Source organism: Rhizopus delemar, genomic scaffold (genome assembly GCF_000149305.1).
Source record: "Rhizopus delemar RA 99-880 supercont3.1 genomic scaffold, whole genome shotgun sequence".
Lineage (NCBI taxonomy): Eukaryota > Fungi > Mucoromycota > Mucoromycetes > Mucorales > Rhizopodaceae > Rhizopus > Rhizopus delemar.
This window is the reverse complement of record NW_027137827.1, coordinates 1,697,554-1,718,844: the sequence shown is the minus strand read 5'-3', so window position 1 is coordinate 1,718,844 and position 21,291 is coordinate 1,697,554. Positions and strand designations below refer to the sequence as shown.

The window sequence follows — 21,291 nt, the reverse complement described above, 5'->3', positions numbered from 1 at the left end:
AAATCATTACTCTTTTTGGAATCCAATCCTACATAAACCTTTGATCTTATATCAAGACTCATTCAATACAAACCTATTTAACACTCTAAAAACCTTACAAACTCCAATCTCACAGTATAATTACAGTTTGGATGAAGAACATGAACTGTAATTTACAGTTCATGACAAGGGACAAAAGGCGCCCCATATTTTTATATAAATAAGATGATTATTTTTAACAAATATTCGATATCCAATAAATTCTATAAATTCAAGAAATCAAATCTTCTTACGCTTAAAAAGCAATCTTTTCTTATTGGGTCACAATAACCTTTTCTTTTCTTTTTATTTTTACTTATTCTTTCTGATCTGATACCCGAGTTATCACAAATCAAGAAAGATCCCTTTTATTTTTATCGTTTATCAAACAATCTTATTCTTAACCTTATTGATCTAAAAAGATCTGGTGGTCACTACTCTAAAGAACTGTTAAACGTTCAATCAAGTTACCTAAACTCAAGTCATTCAAGACTTCAAACCTCAATTTAAGCAAATACACATCACTTTAACACAAGCCAAGTCCCAAGTGCTAACAAGTTACAGTAGGTCACAAAACTGCTGCAAGGAATTGCAAAATTCAGGTTTTACAGCTGGTTGTCCATGGGTACTGCACCAAACTATCTCAAACCTTGACTGTTTGTACCTCAATAGAAAGTGCATTTATTCGTCGATTATCGGATATGGGTAATGGTTATTGGTGGAATTTAAGATCGCTAAAGGTAGTATTATGAACATTCGACATTTTTTTACTTGTTCACATACAGTGGCTACCAAAACCGTTCGCACAAAACGTATTTTTTCCTTTCTGAATCTTTTGTGACCTATTGCGCATAAAAGACACCATATCTAATACATATTTCCTAAGAGTACAAACTCTTGGCTTTCTGATGAAGTATAAAATGTCACCCTATGCGCACCCTAACTCGTACTACGGAGAATCAAAACTCAAAGGCACATTCGAACGGTTTTGGGGCCACGCTTGAGGAATTCTTCGATTGCGATAAACGCAGTCACTGCACCCTCAAATTCTTCCAGAACTTTCGCTGCTTACTAATTCACCACTGCGCATTATTTTTTTGCCTTTTTTTCTTTGTCATTCGCACATTCTCATTTCGACATCTCGACATCTACCAAGTAATTACCCAACATGCAACCATTAACAGAAGATCGCAAGAACACTATCGAGTTTTACCTTCGTCAAGGTTTTTCTTATCATAAAATTGCAAAGTTAGTCAAAGTATCATCCTCTACTGTTCATAAAATTCGTTTGGAGTTAGGCTTGCCTGCTCGAATTGACAAAGGTGGTAGGCCAAAAGCGCTCACTAAGCGGGAACAGCAGCATCTCGTTCGTGCTGTAACAGTAGATGGTCTCGAAAATGCTGTACAAGCACAGCAGTCGTTAGAGCAGAACTTGGGCAAGTCAGTTTCTGTAAATACTGTACGTAGAGCGTTAAGAGATGCTGGTTTGGTCTCATTTGTCAGGCCAAAGAAACCTTTAATTAATGAAAGAAATAGAAAGAAGAGGCTCCAATGGGCTCGTCAGCACATTGACTGGACAGTAAACGATTGGATGAACGTCACATGGTCTGACGAAACTAAAGTCAACCGTTTTGGGTCCGACGGGAAGTCTTATGCATGGAAAGTGCCAGGCCAACCGTTAAAAAAGCACCAGGTTTGTGAGACAGTGAAGCATGGAGGAGGCTCTATAATGGTATGGAGCTGCATTAGCTGGTACGGTCCAGGCTATATTGTGGATGTGGGCAAGAACATGACAAAGGACGTTTATTTGGAGGTTTTACAAGATGACTTGATGAAGTCTTTGGCCTGGTATATGGAAGAAAGTGGAAAATCTACGAGTAAATTTATCTTTATGCAGGACAACGACCCCAAACATACAGTTAAAGTCGTATCAAAATGGCTAAATGAGCAAGAGTTTTATGTAATGAAATGGCCACCACAATCACCGGACTTGAACCCAATTGAAAACATGTGGCAATTACTTAAAAGACGGCTGTTTAAAAATTATGACTGCCCTCCATGTGGTATACATGAGCTATGGGATCGTATAGGACACACTTGGTACCAAATCACGGCTGAAGAATGCCAAAGGTTTATTAAAAGTATGCCCGATCGATGTCGTGCAGTTATTGAGGCTGATGGCTTGTATATTGGATATTAAATAAACTTATTTTAATTCATTTCGCTTTTAAAATATGTGGCCCCAAAACCGTTCGAATGTGCCTTTGAGTTTTGATTCTCCGTAGTACGAGTTAGGGTGCGCATAGGGTGACATTTTATACTTCATCAGAAAGCCAAGAGTTTGTACTCTTAGGAAATATGTATTAGATATGGTATCTTTTATGCGCAATAGGTCACAAAAGATTCAGAAAGGAAAAAATACGTTTTGTGCGAACGGTTTTGGTAGCCACTGTATGTTTTAAATGACGAATTTTAATACGACCCAACCGGTTGCTATCATAATTTTTCACATTCTTGACATGATTAGAATGATGCCAGTATATAAAAGCGCTTACAATTCCTTTATTTTAAATTTTATATTCCCTTATTTAAATTATTTCTCTTTTTTACCCTATCATCAATCGCATGCCTAAACGGCTGTCAGAGGAGAAAATAAACGATCACAAACAGGCATTAACCGCATCCACATCAATGTATGATCTTTCCAAGGAGCCTGGATTACATTAATCAACTGTTAGTAGATACTCTAGACGGCTGTTTTCAAGTAGGACAGTAAACACAGGTGGTAGACCTGCAGTAGTCTCCAAAGTGACGAAGCGGTTAATCAAAAGAAAAGTCATGGAATGGGTTCTAAAGGCTTCTAAAGAGGTGTACCGGGAGCTGGTTGGATTTGGCTATGATATCTCATACCAGTCAGAAATTAACGTACTGAAATCAATGGAGTTCCATTTTCTGATAGAAAAAAAGAAGCCATTTCAGACAAAAACGCATACGTAGCATCAGTTAGAACGGGTCAAGGAGCATCAGGATTAGGCAATGAGTGACTGACAGCAAACAGTGTACTTTAATGAGACCAAGCTCAGCGTATAGGGCTTTGATGATGCTGATCACTATTGGAAACGGCCAAGTGACCTTCTTCAACATCATGACCTGGATTTTGCAATCAATCACGGAGCTAGCAAAATGATGCCCTGGGGTTGTATAATCTCTGAAGGACCAGGATATGCTTGCTAAATTCACGATGGAAATTTGTACTCGGGTGTTTACTAGCATATTTTGAACACTACGCTTCGTGATAGTATGAAGTACTACAATTTCGACTGGTCCAACATTTAGTTTTAGCATGATAATAACACAAAGCACAAGGCATAATCTACAATAGCCTAGTTATGTAGTCACCAAGAGAGCTATGTTAACTATTGGCCAGCTTAGATCCCCGACTTAAATTCAATCGAGCACGTAGGACATCAATTGAAGTTGAAATTCAACTATTACGAATATAGAGCAAAGAACATGGATGTGTTTTGGGAACGAGTTGATGAAATATGAAATGACTTCCATAAAGATCTTTGCCAAGGACATGTAGATAACATTCCGGAAAGAACTCAAGAGATTATTAATAGAAAAGTAGGACCAACTAAATATTAATAAATAAGTTCATTCCGTTCAAATTTTCATTTTTTCAAATTTTCAAATTGCGCGCCTCATACTTCCTTCAATACTTATCCAATAGGGCATAAACTCTTTCGGATTTTTCAAGACATGTAGAAGATTTACTATGTGGGAACAGAGGCAGTTTGTGCCATTGTAACAGGATGTGCGCTACAAAAACCAAGAAAAATGGATTCCTTGCAGCAGTTTTGTGACCTACTGTACATTGTAATTTTCCTTCCCTTAATGGCTTGTAAGAGTTTATGGTTTTGAAATAGAATAAAGTTGATAAAAAGAATAAAAAAATAAGACTTGAGTTAAAGTATTGTAACGAGAATGATGAAGACATCTATAAAATTTTGGACGGTACAACTGACTTTGAAATCGACTTACTTCAGTAATTTAACTGAAATACACAACATCGACTCAAGTAAAAATATCGACTCAAGTAAAAATATCGACTCAAGTAAAAATATTGACTCAAGTAAAAAATATCAACTTTATTTCCTTTTCTTTTCTCTCTATTATTTTTATATAAATATCCCTATATCTTTTATTTCAATTTACTTCAGTTCACTTATATTCACTTCTATTCAATAAATAGTCTCTTAAAAGACAAATCTATCTATCTTATTTTATTACAAACAAGTCGAATTCCCTTGAAGCAAGCTATCTTCATTGTATTCATTTTATATTTTTATTACATTTCTTTACATTTTACTTTACAAATCAAGTTTGATCTACTTAACAAGATCTGGTGGTCACTATATACAAACAAGCCTATAATTCAAATTACTTACTCTTATTGGATCTCAATTGACCTTGTTGTAGAACAGTAACTGATTGTAGTTGACATTAATAAATATAAGTCTTAATACAAGATCATAATTAAAATAAAATAAAATACAAGTTTATTTAAATAAGATCATACAATCAATTCCAATTAAACATGTTCTTTTAGAATATGTATTGTACTCATGAGAGTTCTTTGATAAGAAGAAGTATCAACTAAAATAACCAAGTCCAATCCAATGTCAGGAATATTGCTAATCTTTCACATAATTGAAATAACGCGTAAAATAACGTTATTCAATTCAGTGAGGAATTCCCAGAATAAAAGATAATCTATGACAGACATACAAAAGAACAAATGAAAAGTTTTCATAATCATAATTAGAGATAACACTTGCTAAAGTACCTGAAGATTAGAAGAACGATAACAATAGAAGATATCAAGCCACTCACTCAATAAGATATAAATACCTGCCTTCAATTAGAATAATTTTTACTTTAACTTAAACTGAAATAAAGATCAGTCTCAAAAAGTACCCAAACTGTTTCTTGATCTTTGTTTTTACCTTTTCCTTTATTATTTAAACCATTATATAACAGACCTAATACTTTATCTCAACAACTTATATCAAACCTATCGAAACCCGAAAGCCTAACGAACCTTACAGCATTGATAATGGATTCGCTTGTTATGAGTGACCACCAGATCTTGTTAAGTAGATCAGACTTGTTTGTAGTAGTTTAATAAAAGGTTTGAAAGTGTTTACAATGAAGATAATTTGCTTCAAGGGACTTGTCTTGCTTGTGTTTTAAGAGTGTTATACCAAAAGATTCCGGGATAAAGATACTTGATTTATTGGTTATTTATATATAAAAATATAACAAAGAGAAGTTAAGCTAAGTGTAGTTAAGATAAGTGGAGTAAAATAGAAATAGAAATTTGTCTATTATATAGACAAAAGAAAATAAGGTTTCATTTTTGAAGTAAGGTTCGACTTTTGAAATAAGATTTGATTTTTGAAGTAAGGTTTGACTTTTGAAATAAGATTTGATTTTTGAAATAAGATTTGATTTTTAAAATAAGGTTCAAATATTGAATAAGGTTCAAAAAATTTGAATTGATTCAGTATAGGGATTCACAAGACGCAGTCATCATTGGCATCAATATTATTATTTGCTTCGTCACAACATCAAGAGAACAATGCTGATCACAAGAATAATTTTGATGTCCAGCGACATAGATGCCAAACAATGTGACGCAGTTGGTGTAACTTTTGCTGAAGAAAGGACTCAGTCCTAGGAAGGAGTCAGTCCTAGGAGGGACTCAGTCGAAGGAGGGACCTCAGTCCCTAAAGATACAGTAGCTTACAAAATTGTACAAGTGTTTTGCATTTTTTGCTTCTGTAAGATTTATCGATACCAAAACGATAAATAAGCTACAGCATGTTCTACATCATTCGAAAGTATAGCTTCTTGGCTTTCTTTTGGTACTATTCAGTCGGCGATAACGTCATTTTGGATGGAGCTATGGCCGCTTACAAATGCCGACTACACTTGTACAATTTTGGAACCGCTTCAAATATTTCAATATCAGCTTATAATCTTGCTCGTCACAGAGTGTAAGCCACCAAAAAAGGGTTTTTTTTTATTCTTCAATGCTCAAAGTATCTTTTTCTTTCTTTTTCTGCCATTTTTCTTACACCTACAGGAACTAACTGCTATATAAAAGTGTACCAACGTCCAATATGCAACCTATCAGTGAAGATCTCCGTAATCGTATCATCAGCTGCTTAAAAAACGGATACTCTATATCAAAAACAGTGAAAACAACTGGAGCAAGCCGTGGAACTGTTCAGAACGTTCGAAAAACAATAAAAAACGAAGTAAACAGCATTAAAGCAGGTCGCCCCAAGTTACTCAGCAGCAAGGATGATCAGTATTTAGTCCGATTAGTAACTGTTAAAGGTCAAGAGAATGCAGTAGAAGCTAGAAACACACTCGAAAATGACTTGCAAAAGGTTGTATCAGCCCAAACAGTGCGAAGATCGTTGCGTAGGTCTGGTTTAACCTCTTTTGTTAAGCCTCAAAAACCATTGCTCAGTGAAGTAAACAGACGAAAGCGATTGGAATGGGCTCTTAATCACGTTGACTGGACCATAGAAGACTGGAAACGCGTGATTTGGTCTGATGAGACTAAAGTAAATCGTTTTGGATCGGATGGTAAGGTTTATGCATGGAAGCAACCAAATGAGAAGCTTAAAAGAAGGCACGTAAAGCAAACCGTAAAACATGGTGGAGGATCACTTATGGTTTGGAGCTGTATTAGCTGGTACGGGGTTGGGTATATTGTCGACGTAGGCAAGAATATGGACAAGAGCGTCTATTTATCTGTATTGCAAGATGATTTGGTGAAGTCTATGACTGGCTATTGTGAAGAAAACGATCTTATAATGGCTGATTTTGAATTTATGCAAGATAACGATCCCAAACATAAGTCCAAAATCGTATCTGAATGGTTGTCTAAACAGGATTTTACAACAATGGAGTGGCCTCCACAGTCTCCAGACTTAAATCCAATTGAAAACATGTGGAATACCTTAAAAAAACGCTTGTTTAAACAGTATGATTGTCCTCCTGCCTCTATGGATGAACTATGCACTCGTACGTTCGAGACTTGGTACGAAATTACCGAAAAAAAATGTCAAATTTATATTAAAACTATGCCTCAACGATGTATTGACATTATAGAGAACAAGAGTCTTTGGATCAACTTTTAATGCACACATTTAAATAAAAATTTTATTCTAAAACATCGGTTCCAAAATTGTACAAGTGTAGTCGGCATTTGTAAGCGGCCATAGCTCCATCCAAAATGACGTTATCGCCGACTGAATAGTACCAAAAGAAAGCCAAGAAGCTATACTTTCGAATGATGTAGAACATGCTGTAGCTTATTTATCGTTTTGGTATCGATAAATCTTACAGAAGCAAAAAATGCAAAACACTTGTACAATTTTGTAAGCTACTGTAAACAAAAAAAAAATCAAAAATAGAAAAACACAAAAAAACAATAATCATATAAATATCCCCTCTTATAATTTTACTGAACTTCACTTGAAAAATGTCTTTTATTCAAATAAACATCGAGTTCCTCTTTATTAAAACTCTTTATTTTTATTTTATAACTCAAGCAAGTCAAGTCCTTTGAAGTCAAATTATCTTCATCGTATCACTTTTATATTCTCTTATCAAGAAAACTCTTTATTACTTTTTACTGTTTGATCTACAATACAAGATCTGGTGGTCACTTACTACAAGCAAACCAAATTTATTCATTTAAACACAAATCTCTGGATCAAATTCTTTTACTCTCTAAAGAAAAGTCAAATTTACTTCTAACTGTTAAGGCCATAACAACAAAAACGTTAAGTTACAGTAGCACAACGATGTATAAAATATTCAATTCTGGTGTTGTACGAGAATTTTTTTTGTTGTAAAGATGCAGATTATAATTTTTGACCCGAAGGTACTGTGACGAAGAAGGCAATCAGGTTGCACAAAACCTTCCCGACCCAAGTCGTTTTAGCGACTGAAGTCAACAAAATGACTTGAATCATTGGATCGAAGACGTTCGGTCTAAGGGAAAAAAAAAAAAAAAAAAAAAAAAAAAACTGAATCAAGGCAACAAATTTTATATAAATATCAAACGAATCTTTTCTTTTTATTATTATTCTTACCCATATCAATAAAGAATCACTTATATCTGATATTCAGACTCTTCATTGAGCTCTTTTAACCTTTTTTTTTATCTTACTACACATTTTTTTATTGATCTTAACAAACAAGATCTGGTGGTCACTATCTATATCAAGATACCGCAAAAAAACTTATAACAGCTCACACAAGATTTCTCTTACGAAATACTCCAAACAACAACGAAATAAATCAAAACTATCCAATAAATTTACACTCAACTTACAAGTATCTATCCAGTAACAGTACATAAAAATTAATGCAAGGTACAGAAATTATAAGGTGCATTAAAATCAAGGCATGCTTTAAATTTAAAGCATGTTATAAAATTCATAAAAACTATAAAAACAATTAATTCGCTTACTTTTGACAAACTTACTTCTGACATACTTTACTTTTGATTATTTTTAAATAAATATCATTCAAAGCAAATCTCTTTTATTATCATTACTATTTTACTAAACATCAACAACAAGTCGAGTCCCTTGAAGCCAAATATCTTCATTGTATCATTGTTAAAGCTCATATCAAGCTACTATTACCTTTATATCAAGACTGATCTACTTTAAACAAGATCTGGTGGTCACTCCTATCAAGAAAATACTCAAATATAACTTTACTTTATATCCAATACTATTTTAAACTTTTTTTTATAAATACACAAGGCCTAAATAGAAAACAAGCTATTACATTGTAATGTTGTAACACGCAAGAACAAAACGGCGGAATTTAAATCGTTGCAGTTTATAACGAACGCCTTACAGTTTGCAACGACCACCTTATACTATACAACAACCGCCTCTTATGTTATAACAACCACCCAAAATACTAAAAACAGAACAAAATCATAAAATCCAAAAACATATAAATAACCTCAAATAATAATCACAAAAATACTTTCTTAACTTCTTACTTACTTCACTTCTTATTTTAATTTTTCTTTTTATCAAATAAATATTCTTTTAAAGAGGCAAACTATCTCTTATTTTATTTAACATCAAGAACAAGAAGTCCCTTGAAGCTATCATACTTCATTGTAAAACCCTCTTTTTATTTTATCTTTTTACCTTTTTTTATTCTACCTTTATCAAAACAGTCTGATCTACTTTATAAGATCTGGTGGTCACTATAACAAGCGAATCAAGCCAAATCTGACTCATATAAAAGCAACTCTTATATCAATTACACCCAAATCTGTTTATTTATACCTTAACTCAATACTCCCAAACAGAGAAACTACTACTATAAACCAAATCATTACAATGTGACAAAGAAGTCAAAAAATGAAAAAAGTCGAAAAAATGAGAAAGTGAAGTGTTTTAAGTATTTAAAAATAAGAAAAAGAAGAATTAACGAGACCGAACAATAGTTCTAAAGTCGAATTACTTTTATTAAAGAAAGATTCCAAGGCTATTTATATTAGTTGAGCAAGACCTGAGATTAGATGACAAAGGATAGTTACGACCGATATGATTTGACATGTATAAGAAAAATTTTATAAACTGATGTAAATAATCAACTGTTGAGATGAAAGTGAAACTTGGCTGTTCAGGGCAGTTGGCAATTATCAGGATCTATTCTTATTCAAACTCATTTGTAAAGATTTAGCTTAGACTGATAAGACTGTTATCTTATTGACATGTCAAAACATGAAAAAATGGTGAGCTATACACATTAGTACTTGAGGAGGAATACAAGGAAACATTGAAGTACTATGGTCTGCAAAGTAGTGACATGATCTTTCAACAAGATAATGCAAGCATCCATTGTGCTTCAGCTCCTTCAAAATGGTTCCAAAAGAACAAGGTTAAGCTACTGAGCTGGCCAGCATACTCTCCTGACCTTAACCCAATTGAAAATGCATGGGCCATGCTTAAAAAGAGGGAACAGATGACAAGACCACCCCCTTCCGTGATTGAGGCTGATCAAGCATTTTTTGACCGGGTTCCGAAGCTTTGGTATGACCTAGCAGCTCCAGAGTATTGTAGAAACCTTATTCACTCCATGCCCCGTCGAGTTCGGGACGTAATCCAGCGTAAGGGTCGTGATACCAAGTACTAATTAAAATTCAAAGAAATAAAAATCCGTTATTTTCAATATATCTTCTTATAACATGTCGGGAAATAAAAACTACCAATCCCGACAGATATTGTCAGATTTGTTGAAAAAAGAGGTAAATTTTTCGTCAGCAAAGCGGAGCTCTAAGTTTAATTTCCGGCGAGGCATTGCGAAAAAACTAAAAAACGGACTGATTTTGTCCCTTACTGTGAATATATTGATAGTATGCCGGCTAGAGTTCAAGCTGTAATAAAAGCTAAGGGTGGAAATACTATATACAGTGGGTGGACTAATTGTCCCAGTGTTTCAACTTTTTTTACTTTCGACTTCATAACTCAACCAATTTTTAGGCTATGTGGCTAGCTCTATGCTCATTAGGAAGGTCGCAGTCCGTACTACATCATATCAAAAACTCGGATTTCGGAGATTACGCAGTCTGAGTTAATCAGCAATAGAAAAAAACCACCGCACTGGGACAATTTTTCCGTTTGAACATAAATTTTATTTAATAGCGGGTATATCCCCCTTTAGCTTTAATAACTGCTTTGCAACGATCAGGCATGCTATCTATATATCGTCTACACTCGTCCACTGTAAAAGTATTCCATTCTTTTTCAATTCTTTCCCATAACTTATGTACACCTTTGGCCTTAGTGTCATATACACTCAGCTTGAGTTTAAGGTGATGCCATACGTGTTCAATAGGCTTTAAATCGGGACTTTGGGCTGGCCAGCTATAGATATGATCACTGTTGAAGTTATTATCCACAAACCATTGCTTAGCAAGCTTCGAAGTGTGCTTAGGATCCTTATCTTGTTGAAAATAGATATCCTCAGGATTGTATCCATAGTACTTTAAGCTTTCCATAAGGGTAATTTCTAAGATATTCACATAATTTATAGCTTTCATACTTCTACCATGTATCCAACAAGCATACTCAGGTCCATCGTGAGTGATACAACCCCATACCATGACACTTCCTTGACCACCTTTTACTGTAGGATCTCAGTGATGAGGCTGTAATGCATCGTCTGGTCGACTCCAGTAATATTTGCAGCCGTCTGACCCGAAAACATTGCCTTAGTCTCATCACTAAGCACCATACGCCTCCAATCATCGGTTGTCCAGAACTTGTGAGCAATTGCCCATGCTAAACGTCGTTCCTTGTGCTGCTTATTGAGCAAAGGCTTCTTGGCTTTAATTTTAGCTCTGAATGATGTATCCATCATTCATAACTCGATATGAAAACAGTATTAATAAGCTACATGATAAGATGCTGCGTAATTGCACGGTTAAACTATATTAAATCCAGGAACTAAATCACAGTCAGCCGCAGTCAATCATATACGAATATTCTATGACAAATATAACAATAGAAGAACACGTAACCCTTATCTATTTGTCATCAGCTACAGTGCCTCACAAAACCCTTCAAGTGTTTTGGTTTTTTTCGTTTTTTGCTTGTCACCGAGTATTAAGTACAACAATTGGTAGCATGCCATATATCATCTGAAAGCCACGGTGATAGGGTACTTGGATAATGTTTAAACTCCGAGTTTCATGTAATGACCGCGGACTAATAGCATTTTAAAAACAGACACACACTTGAAGGGTTTTGTGAGATTTAAAAAATCTGAAGTTAATGTCGTAAAAATCATCATAAACGTCACAAAAGTGTGGCTTATTATTGTTTTATGTAAAAGTTTTTTGTTTTTTACATTTTTTTATTTTTTTTTGCTCTTTTTTTTAACATTACCTAATTAAGTGACATGCGACCAATTAGCAATGACATTCAGAACAGAATTGTTCAACTTCTTAAGGAAGGAGTTTCTGGTGAAGAAATATCAAAAAAGAATGGTGTTAGTACTGGAACTGTTTCAAAAATTCGAAAAAACCACGATTTGGGTGATTTAAATAGTAATGGAGGCAGAACATGCCTAATCTCGACATTACTGGGTCGGCGAATCTTGCGAAATTTCCACTCTGGCAATTACAAAAATGCTTCAGATGCTGCTAGAAAGCTGTTGGAAGATGATGAAAATATCAGTGCACAGACTGTACGGCGTTTTTTAAAAGATTCAGGTTATGCAGCAATTCATAAACCTAAAGTCCTACCTTTGACGAAGCACCGTATGAAGGAAAAATATGAATTTGCCAGTGCACATCTACCATGGACCATCGACGATTGGAGAAAAGTAATTTTCAGCGACGAAACTAAAGTAAATAGAATTGGTTCAGATGGTTTACAATGGACTTGGAGCAATGGCGATAAATTAAAAGACTTTCAGGTTCAGCATATGATCAAGCATGGAGGAGGCTCATTGATGCTGTGGGGCTGTTTACCATGGCATGGTGTTGGATATCTATCCAATATCAAGGGAAGCATTAATTCTGACTTTTACATTGGTATTTTGGAAGATGAGTTAATGAAAACGATTGATTGATATGATCTTGAAAAAGAAGATATTATATTCCAGCAAGACAATGCTAGTATCCGTACTGCTAAAAAGGTCTCTGAGTGGCTGGACAACAATAATATTACTGTATTAAGATGGACTTCTCACTCTCCAGACTTAAATCCTATTGAGAATCTTTGGTCAATCCTGAAACGACGCTTATTGCAGTATGAAAAGCAGCCGGACGGAATGCTTGAGTTATGGTCAAGAGTAGAGAACGTTTGGGAGTCAATTACTCAGAATGAGTGCCAAAAACTCATAGAAAGTATGCCTAAACGTATTAAAGCAGTTTACAATGCAAAAGGAGGACATACTAAATATTAATTGTTATAAAATAAAAATCTCACAAAACCCTTCAAGTGTGTGTCTGTTTTTAAAATGCTATTAGTCCGCGGTCATTACATGAAACTCGGAGTTTAAACATTATCCAAGTACCCTATCACCGTGGCTTTCAGATGATATATGGCATGCTACCAATTGTTGTACTTAATACTCGGTGACAAGCAAAAAACGAAAAAAACCAAAACACTTGAAGGGTTTTGTGAGGCACTGTACAGTAGGTCACAAAACTGCTGCAAGGAATTGCAAAATTGCAGTTTTAATGCTGATTGTCTATGAATACTGCACAAATCTATCTCAAACTTTGAATGTTTATAGCCCAATAGAAAGGTCATCTACTGGTAGGATATCAGATACAGGCAACGATTATTGGTGGAAATTGATAATGTTAAAGACGGAGTTATACACGACTGGCTTTTTTTGCATTTTTACGTATGTTAAAGACGACACATTTTAATTCGGCCTATCCGGTTGTTATCATAATAATTCACATTCTTGGCAAGATAAGAATGTTAGCAGTATATAAAAGTGCTTACAATTTCTATATTTTATGTTTTAAATTCTTTTACTTCCATTATTTCTCTTATTTATCTTTTTATTTATTGGATGCCTAAACGATTGTCAGAAGAGAAAGTAAAGGACCTCAGGTCAGCACTAACTGGATCAGCATCAACCTATGATATTGCTAAGGAGATTGGTGTGCATGAGTCAACTGTTAGTAGATATTCTAGAAGACTTTTTTCAAGTAGGACAATAAGCACAGGTTGCAGGCCTACAGTAGTCTCCAAAGCGACGAAGCGGTTAATCAAAAGAAAAGTCATGGAATGGGTTCTAAAGGCTTCTAAAGAGGTGTACCGGGAGCTGGTTGGATTTGGCTATGATATCTCATACCAGTCAGCAATTAGAGTACTGAAATCAATGGAGTTCCATTTGTCGAGAAAAAAAAAGAAGCCATTTCTTACAAAAGCACACATGCAGCATCGGTTAGAATGGGCCAAGAAGCATCGGAATTGGACAGTGCAAGATTGGCGGCAAGTTGTCTTCTCTGATGAAACCAAGATTAATGTATGGGGCTCTGATGGCTGTAAGTATTACTGGAAAAGACCAAGCGATCCTCTTCAGCCTCATCATCTAGACTTTACAGTCAAGCATGGAGCCGGTAAATTGATGATGTGGGGCTGTATAACCTCTGAAGGACCAGGATATGCTTGCCAAATTTACGATGGTAACATGAACTCTGATGTTTACCAGCATATTTTGAACACTACGCTTCGCGATACCATGGAATACTACAATTTCAACTGGTCCAATATTTACTTCCAGCATGATAACGACCCGAAGCACAAGGCAAAATCTACAATTGCTTGGTTAAATAATCACAAAGTGCGCTACATTAGCGATTGGCCAGCTCAGAGTCCGGACTTAAATCCCATTGAACATGTATGGCACCAACTGAAGTTGAAGCTTAGCTGTTACGAACGTAGAGCAAAAAATGTGGATGGGCTTTGTGTAATAGACGAAGATAAAAAGAAATAAAAAAGCACCAAAACGATAATTACTTTGAGATACTTTTTATTTTTGATTCTATCCAAGTTAAAAGTTATCCTTTTCTCAATCAGGATTTAGGTGGGATATTTATATTCTTTTGAATGATAATTCATGGGGACGATTGAGTTAAATCAATTGGTTCTTTCTTGATGTTTCATTATGGATTGGGGTATTGTCATCATATCTTGTTCCATGGAATCTTATCTTGTATAATTATATTATAAATCGTTGTTCTAAGCTACTAGTGTTGCATTTATAAATAGTCATCCATGGAATCGTTGTTTAAGACGGCACTTGTATTTTGTTCCTGAATGGTTATTGGGTTTGAGTAAACTCGGTTACTAAATAAGTACAGAAAGACTGAAACCTAATAATGGAGACAACAGGAGCTATTAAGGCACCAATCGGATTATCGATAGGATTATTTCTCAATCATTCGTTTAGATCAATAAAGTTACTATGCAAGAAAAACAATATTCTATTCTGACATACATAGTCTCAATGCAACTTAATACATTGGATCATAAAAGAGATTATGCAAAGACTCATTACTATAACAAGTTGGTATTATATATGCAAGACATTCATTACTCTTTATGATATGATTCATCGTCAGATCTTTATGATTCAACTATGCTAGTGTTGGAGATGTTTGGTTTATAGCATAATTTATTATTTTATTATGTCTACCTATAACAGTTGAAATATAATGTCATCCTTTGACATTGTAATGAAGTTGTTTTGTCAAGCCAGAGAGGAAAGAGAGAGAAAGAACCGGACAGGAACTAAGAAACTTGGATAGACAACTAAAAGAGGACAAGAGAGGGTGGCGTTAAGGGCTTGAAGGTGTGAACTGCAAATAGGACTTACGATAGTTGATAAGTAAGAACGAGACAAAGATAAGTAAGATAGGAATAGACGGACAGTCTAATAGAGAGAATAATACTTGATAATTGACTGATGTTTATTTAAATAAAAGATTATGGGTATTTATACTATATGAGGAATGCGGAATATGATTCTTATTAAATTGAGGGTTTTGTTTATAATTAAAAAGAATGTGCCCTAAGGGCCGATAATGTCATGACACCATCCCAATAGATTAATTGACAATACAAGCTAGGAACAGGCTAAATTAATAATAAGAAATAGTTATCATCTATTCTGTCGAATTGATCATAAATCTGTCCTAATTCTTTATCCGTATCATGTCTATAAATATTCTCGCTTTTTACATGTAGAATTTATCATATCCAATCTTAGTTATCTTAACTTAATAAAGAGATACCAAGTTCTAACAGTATTTCTTTATCTTTGTTGTTATACTACTTTTACCTAAACCCCCCTTTCCTAAAAAGCAATGTCATGCTAAGAATACACATAAATCACAATGACTAGTATATCCCCATTCTAATACAGTTTCATGACTAAAGCAATTACCATGAGCAAGTAATGGTAGTTAAAAGCTGAAAAAAGTTTTGTGCACCAATTTTGTCCGCTACTGTACTTCATTATGTTTTTTTTTTTTTTTTTTTTTGTCTTTTATTGTATATGTCCATATATTGAGCTGTTTGCTGATAAAAACAGAATATGATACTTTTGCGCTCTTGAATTAAATTTCTTTTATTCAAGAGTGCCTTAAAGGCTTTTTATTAGTATGGTCAGTATTATTTGTTGGGAGATGGCATCACGTTATTTTCGTACTAAAATAACATCTTCTCTTTTAGTCAAAAGATGATAATTCAACTGTAAACTAGATATTTAATTTAATTAATTCTGTTCCTAAAAGTCATTTATATTAGAATGTACTGGAATGAAACAGCCATGGAAAAGCTCTGGTCTTATTGTTAAGCTTACAGCGGTTGCCATGTAAAAGAAATATGAAATTAAGCCCTACAAGAAGGGTAATCTCTGCTTATTTTTGGGATTCGAAAAGAAGCACAAGATAGCACTTAGTGGATACAGCTATTAAGCTTAAAAAAAGAATAGAAAGAATCACTAAAGCATCATGTTGTTTAGATTTAGTAAGCACAGGAATTGTATGCTGCATTTTTTTTTTTGCCTGCTTCATTTTAGATTCTACATTTAAATGTTACTTTAGACTAAAAACGCAAATACGAAGCATAGTGAATGGAGGGATTAAAATGTTGAGAAAAGGTATTCTTTATCAAAATGATCAGCGCTGCATTGTGATTGGTGAGACCCGAACATCAAAGATTGCTCTTCCTATAATTCAAGATTCATCATAAGAAATTATGGAATAGCAATCAATCCTTTTTATGCCCATTTCATTATCCTAAATAACTTAAGTTAGTACATTATAAAAAAAATCGCTTTGGTAAACTTTACTTTTGATTCGGTTTATACAAGTAGGTAAATTAACAATTGACCATGAGGAAAGGTATACTTGTGAAACTTGTAGATCTTTTACTATTATTATCACTGTGGAATTTTTATAAAGCAATAAAATTGGAAACTCACAGACAACAATTATTTTGTTGATAATAGACACATAACAGTAGCTTGCATGTTTTGATGGACCGATAAGGTTCTGAAATCTGTACAACAAACCATTCACATTTGTAGTATTTTTGAATCTTTGAAAGAGCTAATCCTAAGTTCGTTATTCTCAGTTTAACCCTGACCAAAAGCATACTACGAAAATGCGACTGGCTTACTTCTTCATAATTGTATCGTTATATACTCTGTTTAATGAAAAAGAAGAGATATCTATAATTCCATATGCACTAATGTCCCTCGTCAATGTGCTTTGTGAGCTGAATAAATACTGTCTTAAATAATCATTTCCAGTATTTTTGAATTGTTAATCAGTGTATACAAGTCCTACTGCTGTTCTTGTCTAGTTGGCAAAGATTCATCCACAAATATATATTCGTATGTATGTTTTATCATTGTATTTCATACATAAAGCTAAAAAAAAAAAAAAAAAAAAAAAAAAAAAAAAAAGAAAAACTCGTAGATTGCTGTTCCTGAATTTTGCAAGCATGTATCATAAATAAAAGTCAATAAGGATTAAGCTATGTACTATTTTTATGTTAATAATCTCTTGCATTTCATGCGGATTTTAACGAGTACTGAGCCCATTACTGTAAAGTGTTAGCAGCTCGAACTGTAAGCCACCAAATGCTCAGCTTAAATTGCCAAATTCAATGTTAATTTCCCATAACTTCCTATTCAATTTAAGGAATCCAGTAGTGCTCATTCCAAAGTAATCATCTTTGACTGCATTCACATGAACAAGTGGAAAAGATCTACTGAGATTAAAATACTAATAGAAATATGTATAAACTTGAATGTAAGAATCAGTCTTTAGAAAGTGTTTGTTCTCTTGATGCAGCAACAACCATATGCTTGTCTCTGAATTGAGTTCAGACTTAGTTTGTAAGTATTCTTGACCTTGTTTGTTAGAAGTCTTCACCAAAAGAACTTGTATGTATTCGTTTAGATGGTATGGTTTGTCTAAATCAAGATGATTCAGTTATTTATCAGCAATGGACATTCTATAGCGTTTTTATACATCAGCCTGACTCATCCCTATCTTTCTTTTTTTGATTTTGCAACTAAGCCTAATGCTACTATGTTTCTTATTGACCAATGGATGTATAAGGTTTCATTTGAGCAGAAAGTAAGAAGTATAAATAAGCCATGAATTTAATTAAATTAGAACCGAAATAAGTACTCTGAGTTCATTAACTTTTTCCTCTCTTAGTTTTGCTCCTCATTTTATGCATGTTGAGATACCGGTACAGTGGGTACTACATGAACTATGTCTGGATAGTTGCTATCGTGTAACTTATTAAGTTTTGTATGTCTTTCTTTAAATGTTCACAAGCTCAGTATTTAAAGGTCACTATTTGCTGAACTTCCATTTACCTTGGATAGCTATCTTGCATTGCTTTGTCTTCTAATATATGCTATTAATATGTTTCAATAAGTCTTGGATAAAGAAATTCAATCTGAAGCTATTTCTTAAATCTCTGGAAAAATACATGTTTAAATTTTTTTGGAAAATAAGAATTAAAGAAAAGAGTCTAACAATGTATTATGATGGCCTTGTTATCTATTTCGATTTAGCATAAAAGAAAGAGTTTAATATAGCCTTTTAGCTTGCCTGTGGACTATCATACTATTTTTCCTCCACACACACACACACACACAAAAAAAAAAAAAAAAAAAAAAAAAACGTTGTTGTTTACCATTTTTATTTCAATATACAACTGCAAGAATTTAAGAGATGAAGGGATATATTCATAAGCATTTTCTTTCTTGTTCTTTTTATAATTGAATTGTATAATTGGAATTAAATTAAAATATGTAAAAAAAATGAAAGATGTTAAACGTCATTGATCTCACTATCCTTCAAACTCATCTTTTAAACCTCCTTAAGACATTGTTACGCATACATCAAATAAGATGTCAAACATTGATGTGGGGTACAATAATAATAATAAAAAAAACGTGTTTCTCGGCCTTTTAATTGGGTCTATGTAGATTAGAGTTAAACGAATGCACTGAAAGCTATAAATGAACACAGATGAACATATGACCTACACCCCTTCTTTCTCCCCACACTTTCTAGTTTCTAAAGAAAGAAGTTGTAAATATCAGTCCAATTGAATACATTTGAATTCAAGGGGGTCAAGCTTCATCGCATATCATTTTATTCTTCTTATTCTTTATTTCAATCTTCTATTATAGTTATACTATTTTATTTCTTTATCAATCCTACACTGTTCAAGTCATCTCTATGGTAAGTTGTCATCAATAAAAAAAACATCCTTTTTCTTTGGATAATTAAAGGGGGGATTAAAGAGAGAAGGGGAGAAGATGAAGGAAGGGGAGCTTATAGCGGCATAAAAGAAAATAGATGTGTTCTTTTTTTATATATAAAAAGAGAGGAGTTGTGTGGGCAATTATACCAATAAAGAAATAAAAGGAGAGAGAAAGAGAAAGAGAGAGAGAGAGAAAGTGAAAATCATTTACATTTTTTTTTTTTCCTTTTCTTCTTCTTTTCTATTTTAGAAACAATGACAATAAACAATTGGTCCAACCATCCTAAAGAGGATAATATTTCAGAATCTAGAAAACAATTAATTCAACGTGCAACCACTCGCCTTAGACGTAGATTACTCGAAGAAAAGTTACAAGGTGTTATGCGTCAGTTAGTTCAATTACAAGCTCAATTGGAAACTGTTCGTGCTGACACAGCTGCCACCATCAGCACGATATCCAACATGCCAGAAGAAGTGACAGAGGAAGGAGTCCAAAAGATGAATCGACAAATGGATACATTGGAAAAGAGACTTGAAATGCATCAAGTTGAATTGAATGGATTCCTTTTTCCTCATAATGAACCATCTGATACCATCCCAAACGAGCCTTTATCATCTTTCACTACCCTATCCAGGCTTTCTTCCCTTTCATTCATGTCCTCATTTTTTGGAGGTGCTAGTACACGAGCTACTAGTGTCAGTAGTGAGACGTTTGAAAAGAAAACAGGCCAAGTATCTCAAGAAGGTAGCCAGCAAAAAAAGGAGAAAAGACGTAGACAAGTCAAGGATCAAAGGCGTCGTTACCAAGAAAATGTAACCAACGCTTCAAATCAAGTTGATTCTGAACAAGTTGATGAGAATGATTGGCATTTTCGTCATATTCTTTATACAGTTGGAGATAAAGACAATGAAGAAGAGGATAATCCTTTTTATGATCTATCTGGAAAACGCAGCTTCCGAGCTGGTAGTTTTTGTGGAAGTGTCTATGGTGAAGAAATAGACACATCCACTTCCTCTGAAGTTGGTAGTGTATCTCAACTTGCTTGGAGACGTCATCGTCTTTTACGCAGAAAGAACCTGTTGAATCGCATCAAAAATAAAAATGAAATGGATGACAACTATGACGATGATGACGGTATATTCTCTGCTTCAGACATGACAAGTTCAGATAGATCAGCCTTTTATCCTAAAGAGTTTTCTTTATCTAATAGTTTCTCATTCAGTCAAGACGGTCAATCTGATTCAGCCTATGGTGATGATGAAGATGAATACAGTAAAAGAAGGGACATTTGGACATTGCAGTCTTATTATATGAATACTCAACTTTATCCTGAACGTAATGTATTGGATGAAGCCATGAGCTTTTTAGACGGTGTTGAAGATGATGCCGATGATGGAGGCTTTTGTGAAGATCTATATCTGTTGCTTCGAAACCCTGACCTTTGTTGTCGACCTTTTTCGGAGATAGAAAGTGTAATGCATGAACTTCGTCAACAACAACAGCGACAACATGGTAATCCTATTCAGCCTGTGAAGGACATGATGTATAAAGCAACAACTTCAACATTAAAGTGGTGCAAATTCTTGAGCGTATTGTCTGTTGCTGTTGTCATTAGTATCATGAAAGGGCCTGAAGATTTAGCTCACAATATACCTATTTCTCGTTAAACACCATGTCTTTCCTTTTATCACTCTCATTAATATTACACAATCCCTTTTAGTATCCTTTACACACATTATACATACTCTTTCTTTTTATATGTTTTATACTGCCATATGTCATATTCTTCTTTTTTCTTTCATATCTTTACATATGTTTTGTATAGTCTTGTATGTTTCTCTCTTTTATTTACATGTATTCATATATTTTATGTAAAAATGC

At 34.1% G+C, this 21,291-nt stretch overlaps 8 protein-coding genes across 8 annotated transcripts; 6 read left to right on the top strand and 2 right to left on the bottom strand.

Moving 5' to 3' along the window:
- Positions 1 to 1,186: 1,186 nt before the first annotated feature.
- On the top strand, positions 1,187 to 2,218 carry RO3G_00681 (uncharacterized protein; the record flags this gene model as incomplete). The annotated part of the gene is made up of 1 exon (XM_067655272.1): positions 1,187 to 2,218. The coding sequence occupies one exon, from the start codon at positions 1,187 to 1,189 to the stop codon at positions 2,216 to 2,218; it is 1,032 nt and encodes a 343-aa protein (XP_067511373.1).
- Positions 2,219 to 3,465: 1,247 nt separating this feature from the next.
- On the bottom strand, positions 3,466 to 3,824 carry RO3G_00680 (uncharacterized protein; the record flags this gene model as incomplete). The annotated part of the gene is made up of 2 exons (XM_067655271.1): positions 3,466 to 3,655; positions 3,796 to 3,824. The coding sequence occupies 2 exons, from the start codon at positions 3,822 to 3,824 to the stop codon at positions 3,466 to 3,468; spliced, it is 219 nt and encodes a 72-aa protein (XP_067511372.1).
- Positions 3,825 to 5,904: 2,080 nt separating this feature from the next.
- On the top strand, positions 5,905 to 7,238 carry RO3G_00679 (uncharacterized protein; the record flags this gene model as incomplete). The annotated part of the gene is made up of 2 exons (XM_067655270.1): positions 5,905 to 6,080; positions 6,191 to 7,238. The coding sequence occupies 2 exons, from the start codon at positions 5,905 to 5,907 to the stop codon at positions 7,236 to 7,238; spliced, it is 1,224 nt and encodes a 407-aa protein (XP_067511371.1).
- A 2,615-nt stretch (positions 7,239 to 9,853) lies between these two features.
- On the top strand, positions 9,854 to 10,275 carry RO3G_00678 (uncharacterized protein; the record flags this gene model as incomplete). Its single annotated transcript, XM_067655269.1, has 2 exons — positions 9,854 to 9,874; positions 9,904 to 10,275. The coding sequence occupies 2 exons, from the start codon at positions 9,854 to 9,856 to the stop codon at positions 10,273 to 10,275; spliced, it is 393 nt and encodes a 130-aa protein (XP_067511370.1).
- Positions 10,276 to 10,777: 502 nt separating this feature from the next.
- Positions 10,778 to 11,499, bottom strand: RO3G_00677 (uncharacterized protein; the record flags this gene model as incomplete). Its single annotated transcript, XM_067655268.1, has 2 exons — positions 10,778 to 11,132; positions 11,270 to 11,499. The coding sequence occupies 2 exons, from the start codon at positions 11,497 to 11,499 to the stop codon at positions 10,778 to 10,780; spliced, it is 585 nt and encodes a 194-aa protein (XP_067511369.1).
- A 543-nt stretch (positions 11,500 to 12,042) lies between these two features.
- RO3G_00676 (uncharacterized protein) lies at positions 12,043 to 12,717 on the top strand (the record flags this gene model as incomplete). Its single annotated transcript, XM_067655267.1, has 1 exon — positions 12,043 to 12,717. One exon carries the CDS (start codon positions 12,043 to 12,045, stop codon positions 12,715 to 12,717), a length of 675 nt encoding a protein of 224 aa, XP_067511368.1.
- Positions 12,718 to 14,040: 1,323 nt separating this feature from the next.
- RO3G_00675 (uncharacterized protein) lies at positions 14,041 to 14,604 on the top strand (the record flags this gene model as incomplete). Its single annotated transcript, XM_067655266.1, has 1 exon — positions 14,041 to 14,604. The coding sequence occupies one exon, from the start codon at positions 14,041 to 14,043 to the stop codon at positions 14,602 to 14,604; it is 564 nt and encodes a 187-aa protein (XP_067511367.1).
- A 5,060-nt stretch (positions 14,605 to 19,664) lies between these two features.
- RO3G_00674 (uncharacterized protein) lies at positions 19,665 to 21,077 on the top strand (the record flags this gene model as incomplete). The annotated part of the gene is made up of 1 exon (XM_067655265.1): positions 19,665 to 21,077. The coding sequence occupies one exon, from the start codon at positions 19,665 to 19,667 to the stop codon at positions 21,075 to 21,077; it is 1,413 nt and encodes a 470-aa protein (XP_067511366.1).
- Between the last annotated feature and the right edge of the window lie 214 nt (positions 21,078 to 21,291).